This window comes from Parasteatoda tepidariorum, chromosome 8 (genome assembly GCF_982258835.1).
Source record: "Parasteatoda tepidariorum strain Cologne lab strain chromosome 8, Ptep-v5.0, whole genome shotgun sequence".
Classification (NCBI taxonomy): Eukaryota; Metazoa; Arthropoda; class Arachnida; order Araneae; family Theridiidae; genus Parasteatoda; species Parasteatoda tepidariorum.
The window spans coordinates 9,261,804-9,269,919 of NC_141762.1; the positions used below are offsets into that span (position 1 = coordinate 9,261,804).

At 30.4% G+C, this 8,116-nt stretch overlaps 1 protein-coding gene across 2 annotated transcripts in view; it reads right to left on the reverse strand.

The window, feature by feature from the left end:
• LOC107457263 (retinol dehydrogenase 12) overlaps window positions 1-8,116 on the reverse strand; it is a 29,188-nt gene extending 21,072 nt beyond the window's left edge. The window contains exons 1-2 of one of the 2 annotated variants that reach the window (XM_043047594.3): window positions 7,850-8,116; window positions 2,902-3,125 (exon numbers count right to left, since the gene is read on the reverse strand). In XM_043047594.3, coding sequence (XP_042903528.2) covers window positions 2,902-3,091 — 190 coding nt within the window. In that variant the 5' untranslated portion in view covers window positions 3,092-3,125; window positions 7,850-8,116. Of the gene's footprint in view, window positions 1-2,901; window positions 4,379-4,665; window positions 4,812-7,849 lie in introns of those variants that run through there. The other variant, XM_087149792.1, reaches the window with a different exon arrangement.

Consider the following 8,116-nt stretch of genomic DNA (forward strand, 5'->3'; position numbering starts at 1 on the left):
ATTGAAACGAAAACGAAGCATTTTTCTTGGGGGGGGGGATTTCTATTTTAATTTGAAAAATAGCTATTAAATTGGGAAAAAAAGTAGTTTCTTTTTCTGAAATTCTCAATTCTGCTTTACTTTATTGTAGCGAATGTCAAATTTTCAGAAGGGGAGCCTAAAGTTTTCGATTTGGAAAATAGCTTTAAAGTCGAAAATAAGAGTTAAATATAAGAGTTAAATATAAATTTTACTCGACTTTATTCTTGCGAATGTCTGAAATTCAGAAGGGGTGAAGTATTTTCTTCACCCCCTCACTTTAAGAAGAAAATAAAATTTTCTTTTTGAAATATAGCTTCAAGGTTTTTTTTTTTTTTTTTTTAAAAAAAACAATTTTACTGGACTTTATTTTTTCAAATGTCTAAATTTCTGAAGATACAAAAAAATTTTAGCCCTCTTTACTTTATATCAGAAGAAATTAAAGTTTTCTATCCCCTTACTATAATTTAAGAAGAAAATGAAGTTTTCTGTTTGGAAAATATCGTCGAAGTTATGAAACAAAAAAATTTTTTTCTTCTAAAATTTTCAACTTTACTTGATTTTATTCTATTAATGTCTAAATTTCAGAAGATGAGAAGCAAATCTTTCGCCCTCTCACTTTTATTTGGAAAATAGATTCAAAGATGACATTTTTTTTTAGTTACCAATTTTTATTATTTTTTAGCACTTTGAAATTTCAGAAGGGGCGGAACACTATGTTCGCCCCCTCATTGCTATTTCGGAAGAAAATAGAGTAAAAATTGGAAATAAAATACTTTTTCTACTTTTACTTTTCTTTTCCAAAAGTCAAAAAACATATTAATCGCCCATAACAGAATAACTTGATGTATATCTCTTCAAAGCTGAAAAAGAATAGCTTTTCTTTCCCTCTAAAATTTCCTATTTTACTAGACTTCGTCTTGGCGAATAACTAAATATCAGAAGAGGCAAGGCACGTAAATGTTAGAGGAATATAAAGTTTTCTATTTCAAAAATAGCTTCAAAATTGATAAAAAAAAAATTTAAATTACTGATTTTACTTGACTTTATTTTTGTGAGTGTCTAAATTTTAGGAGAGGCGAAACGCATCGTTTGCCCCATCATCTAAATTTTAGAGGGGCCCTCTGCCACTGGGTCTGACGCAATCAACTACATGCAGCTGAGGCCTTTCCCCTTCTCTGTAAAGCGTGTTAGTTCTTTTAAGAAAGGGAAATAATTTGTGAAAAGGTGTTTTACCCTTCCCTTTATGTTATAGTAGGTACGCAAATACAAAAAAGAAAATTTTCATCAACTCTATCTTAACACAATATAATTAGAGTGCTTTATTTTGAAAGAAAAAAAACATGATGTGGTCTCTTCATATGGGGCCCCCTTGACCGTCGGGGCCCCGGGGCGGTGCCCCGACTGCCCCGGCGTAGTTACGGCCCTGGATACCAACTTGGCTCAGCTTTGTGTACAATTATTTTCCAGTGTTAACGAAACGTTGTCTTTAGTTACTTTTTATTTTAACACGTTGAATGCCATGAAGGTCACCGATGACCGGCACTGAGTTTGTTCGTAGCGCCACTGGGGTGACCGGTGACAGGCGAAGCCAAGATTATTAGAAACACATAGTTCTAGCAAATTTTTCCTTTTTTTATGTTATTATCCTTACTAAAATGGTTTGAAGAAAGTAATGCAGTACAGAACACCCAAAAATAGTTTTATTTATATACACAGAGATGCCAACTTGCTCCGGACAGCGATTAAATATTTTCGAGTGGTAGTTTATTAATTGTGATTCTTTGTTTAATAAATTCAATTTAGTAGATTTTTATCCACCACTCTTTCAGAACAATTCATAGGCTTATATAATTTACCACTTATTAGAAATGTCACCTCACCTGCCTGGACCTCACCTGTCTTCTGTTTATAATTTACTTACTTTAACCAAATTATGGCTAACCAATTTATGTAATCACGAATTCGATGAATCAGTAAGTGGCGCTTCGCGCCAAAGGCCGAGGTATCACCTATTTCCAGCGTTCCACCTGCCCGGACAACGATACCTCAACATCTACTGAAGAAATTAAACCAATGCCAAAACAAGATCCTTTGAAAAATAATCTGTGCAAGATGGTTCATCCGGAATCCCAAAATACATACAGACCTCAAAATACCAACTCTATCACAGCATATATACAAGCTAAACGCAGATTTTTTACCCCAAAGAGCTGTATCATCCCCAAAACTAGCTATAACTGAAATGGTTTTAATACCAGCCTTTCCTTTTTTCCGTCTCGCTTTCACCCCTGATATGAAATGCACCATACTCTTACATAGGTACTCGAGATTTTACAACTGTAATCTTATGTTAGCTCGAGATGACCCTTTTAAAGAATAGGTGTGACATTATTCTACAAGTTATACAACTTAGTTCGCTATCAATTTATTGAGAATGTTAGTAACGTCACTTAAAATGTAATCTAAAGTTAGTGTTTAATTTATTTATATGTAGTGGTGGTTAAAATAATTTCAAAATAAATTTAAAAGTCATTGCTCTATAAGAGCGTTAAAAACAATTTGGTGGTTTTAAAAATTGGAACAAATTTATTATAATAAAGTAAAGAAAAACTTATTTGTTAATAAAAACCTATTTGGAAAAAGAGTTAAAATTAGTTAAATAATTAATTAATTATTTAATTTAAAAATTAATAATTTATTGTTATAATATTAACAAGAAAGATTCTTTGAAATTCTAAATTAACACCAGCTTTCTAATTGAAGCTGCCCTGGAAATAATAAGCCTCTCTCAGAAGAAATTTAATTTTTTGAACAGATACGTTTAGAATTCAAAATCAGAATTATCAAATTCAAATATATATTTATAAAAATCTTATTTACCTGCTGATGCACCTGTTATAAGCACTGTTTTGTTCCTCATATCCTGATGACTATCACAAATGCCAAGGGTCAGTCTGCAGTAGAAATGCATTAAACTACCCAGAACAAAAATAATTATTACAGCAGAATAAAAGGGATAGTTAATTAGATCATGGAAAAGATCCTGAGCTATCATCAGTATGAACTCCATAACTGCAATCTTAAGTCTTTACCCACTTCAGAAACTGTAAATATAAAATAAATGATTATTTGCACAGATAACTCTGCGCTACTGGGGCATAGTTGATTAAAGGTGTCTCACACACAGCTGGTAGAGAGCTGGAAGTCGTAAGTTCGATCTTGGCAGATAGTTCGATCTTGGCAGATCATTTACGTCGCACTATAGCTGCACAATGGTCTATTGGCGACAACCTGGGAAATTCGTGAGGATAATCCGAAAACGTGTCATCACAATTTTGATCCTGAGCTGAGGGGAAGCTCCTCCGCTTGGGTAGCCCGACGACCTGTGCTTGAAATCGAGCACTTTATGGTAGAACAGTTTAATGAGGACCGATACCGCACTCCTTCGGACCCTAAGGAAGTTGATCAAGGTGGTCATCCACGCGCTTACTGTCCGAAACCAGTGATGCTTGACTTTGGTGTTCTATTAGGAATCGTATCTTTACGATCTGTCAAATACGGAAGCTGTCAGATTATTAAACAACCGAGATGTAAAATCTGTCCAAACTGAAAAATCCTCTCGTTTTTTATTGTGTAGATGTTTAGAAAGATTCACCTGGCCACAGTCTGGAAAAATTTAAAAAGAGATAGAAGAAATTGTGGAAACTTAGAGTTTCAACTAATTTCTATTTGTCCGAAAATATTTGCGAACTAATGAAAATATACCTTGATAGTCAACTAAATTCTCGAAATTTAAGTGAAATTAAAAGCTAAATTTTTTTAACAGATTTATTAAACATTTGTTACCACTACAACGTATCGAGCTATATTAAAGAAAAGAAAATATATACATATATATTTTTTTATAATTAAAGTTCCCGTAACGGGACAGTAGTGACTTTTCAAACAAATATAGAAAATCCGTAAACAAATATAGAAAATCCGTAGTACCAAGCTCAAATTCGAAAAACAAAAACTATATTCTAAATATCAACAACTCTCTGTTGTTCTAAAAAATTGTCTCGTGCTTCTAAGTTTATCGCCTGCTTTTATTTTTTATTTTTTATCTCTTTATGTGTTTATTTTATTCATGCTTTTGCTAGCCCGTTATTTTTTTAATATTTTTACTTTTTTTCTTGCATTTGCTAGTCAATTATTTTTCCTATATATATATTCAGACTTTATACCACTCTTTAATTTCTCTAGTTAGTGACCAGTCTGAGCTCGAGCAATGTCTACATCATTTGATTGGAATCAAAATTACTTGGCGTTCCCACCGCCACACTTGAATGGTAAAAACATGAAAAACGGTACTTGGCTATGGTTGGGGGATATAATATGTATGTACAATAATACAATGTTCCTGCCAGCTGAGCTTGCAATTCACATTTCCATATGTGATGACGCCCTAGGGCGACTGGAATAGTAGCAGTGTACAATCTCATCCTCATAGCATTCACTTTTCCTTATTTTCCGGGAGATTTTATATTTAAAGTGGTTACAAAATGTATGTTTTTCTTAATTTTTGTTACAATTAATTTATTTCTTACTGCCATTACATCTAATTAATTTAAACATAGTGTAAACCAACTAGTGAAGGAACACTACCCAGTGAAGGAACATTTCATATATATTGATTAAAAATAATAATTTGAAAGTTTTTCTTTAGATTGATTGGTAACAATAGCTTACTGCCAAACAATAGGAAGTCATCTAGTAATGTTTTGGATTACCTGGTCACATAGACTTCTCTGGAAAAAATTTTAAATTTGTTATTATTTGTGCAACATCTTCTTTGAAAAAATTATAAGGTAAGTGTTTGTATTTATATGTTTGAAGTGGAATTAATTGCATGTAATAGTTTTATTTTTCTCACTGAGATAATAAGAATTCAAAATATAGTTATTGAAGTTACGTTTTATTTTTTTTAAACATCATAGCATAATCAAGTACTGAGATAAGGGGGTGTTTATTCACTGGATCACCAAACGATGAAAAACCAGTGAAGGAACAAGTGTTCCTTTACTGGGTTTTTTTCTAAGTTAATGAAAATGAAAGAAAAACTTTAATTTTCTTGTACCTTTAGTGATGTTTTGCATCAAAAGTATGTTAAAAATACAAAAAACAACTTCTAACCAGTGAAAGGACAGGCATGTTCCTTTACTGGGCATAGATTTCCCAGTGAATGAACAGTATGTGTTAATATGTTGACACTTTACTTTTCAATTCATGATTACAAAATAAAAGTTAACATTTTCCAAGTATTTGTATGTTATAATTACAAGAATAGGCTTGTTTTTAGATATTTGAATGGCTTATAAATTCATAAAGAGCATTAAGAAATAACCAAAATGAAGTGTTCCTTTACTGGGAAATTTTGTGTTCCTTCGCTGGTAAGAGCTGTTCCTTCACTTGGTCTTCTTACTACTTGTTATTTGAACCTCCAAAACTTTAAAACAATATTATGTAAGTTCTCTACAATTTTTTTTACCTAATTTGCAATTAGTAGCAAATATGTTGACACTGTCATTTAAGTAAAATTACGAATTTTGAAATTAATATGATTTTTTAAAAGGCAAGCGAAGCTTAAGTGTTCCTTCACTGGTTAGTTTACCCTACATATAAAAACAAAATATTTAAAATAAGTAACTAAACTGTATGTAAATAATTCACTCAAATGCGTACGTGCTAACTCTTCCGGTTTTCCCGCAAGATTTTTTTTTTATATTTAATCTGGTGGCAAAATTTTTCGAATCACATTTAATTCTTCATTAACCCTTTCGCGCCGACTGTCACAAATACGTGACAGCAAAAAACCGTATCAATCAGGGTGAAAAGATAAAACTGGTAATCAAAGTATTTCTTTAGCAGTTTATTTGTGGGCGGAGTTATAATTGTCTGATTTATTTAATTCACCATTACTTTGTTCAAAATAAAACTATTTAGTTGTACTTTGAATTAACATTGATTATATATATGATTGCACTAACAATAATTAAAGTAAAAGCAAAGTAAGTCTGTCAAATTAGTAACGACTACATTTAAGTTACCGTTTTTTATTTTATTGCAACTTGATTCTGATTTTGTACGAATGCTTTTCTGAATCACCCGTCCCCAAGGGGTTAAATAAAGACGGCTCAAAATGATTTTCGCAATAAACTACATTTAAACCTAGATAACAAAAGCTTGCTAACTCCCTAACAGTGTTTTCAATTGTTCGCTAAATTTTTACAAAATACCAACATAGAATCTCAATTTCGCTCGTTTTACCCTAGCATTAGGAAAATACTTTTTCAAAAGGCGTAAAAGTTGTCAGACAGGAATACCTGCCATAAGTTAACTATGTTTTGTGCAAACTATTTTATAGTGAGGGAGACATTTAAAAACCAAAGCTTTCAGAATTTTTTGTAATTTTGCCAATATTTTAATTGCCTTACCACGAAAGAGCTAGAACAAAAGTGGCGTTGCATGTGAACTTTAAAATCATTTATATATAGTGGAGTGGAAAATAAGTTCAAATGAATAAAAAATATTACATTAAAACATTAACTTTGCTACCACTAGAATAAGTTTTTACAGAAAGCGTAGAAAGTTGGTAGCCTTGGTTAATATACAAATGCATTTTCACAATTGCAGGGAAAAAAATTCTCCGTAAGAGTAAAAATTGAAGGTTATACTCTTTCTATAATTTTGGGTCAGATTGTAGACATGAATAACTAAAAGCAGTATTATAACGGTCCGTTAAAAAATGTTAAGTGGTAGACATTTTGAGAGGAATCAGAATAGAGTAACTAATTTGTATCTACTTATAGATATTAGCAAACTAAGAGAAATATTACTAGATGAGAAAAGTCAGTTCTTAAAATTAAAACGTATAAAATTTCGGTAAGCAACATAAAATATTTGACACTACTTTTTACTTATTTTTTGACATTATCAAGCTTGATAAAAAAAACTATTTTTTTGACAAAATTTAGTAATTTAAAATTGTGAAATATCTCTAGCACAATTTACTCTTAATTATATACTTCATTTTAATTTAAATTTTAAAATAAAAATTGGATAAAACTAATCTAACGAATTAATTTTTAAAAGTTAAATCATAACCTTGGGCGTAACAACATCCTATATAAAATTGAATAATGGTAAGAGAATTATGATATTTTTTTGCATTATTTGAATGAAACAAAATATTTTAACAAACAACATAAAAGGATTACACTTAGTTAATAAAATCTGAAGAGTAAATATATTATTAGCTTCAAAATTAATTAAAACCTATTAGCTAATTAATTTTTAAAAGTTAAATAACAACATCGGGTGTAGCATCCTATTAAAAACAGAATAGTGGTAAAAGAGTTATGATACTTTTTTGCGTTTTTTGAATTAAACAAGATATTTTAACAGACAACATATGTTAACAATTTAAAGGATTACACTCAGTGAAATCTAAAGCGTAAATAATTTATTAGCTTCAAAATTAATTAAAACTTGTTAGCGAATCAATTTTTATAAGTTAAATAACAACAGTGGGCGTAACATCCTATTAAAAATAGAATTGTGGTAAGAATATTTTTTTGTATTTTTTGAATGAAATAAAATATTTTAACAAACAACATATGTTAACAATTTAATTGGATTACATTTAGTGAGTAAAATCTAAAGCGTAAATATTTTATTTGCTTTAAAATTAAATTAAATTGTTAGTTCAAAGTACATCTGCTATCACTTATTTATTTTTTATAGGACAACTATAAGAAGCAAAAATAAATCATTCTGGCATTTTTACCTTTTTATTTCCAGTCCGCGAAAACTGATTGAACGATATTAGCAGCTACAAATCTTTATCTGATAATTTTGATGAATGACTTTCAAAAATAAATAGTTGATAAAAAAAAAGTAATCAGAATTTATCTTAAGTTAATTGTATCACTTAGATTTTGTTCGATATTATCGCGGAATATACATAGATCACAATGCTTATAGTTTTTATATCCGACACCTTGAGATGCCAGCTACTAAACTCCTCAATGTTTCTGAGCTAGTACAAAACAAT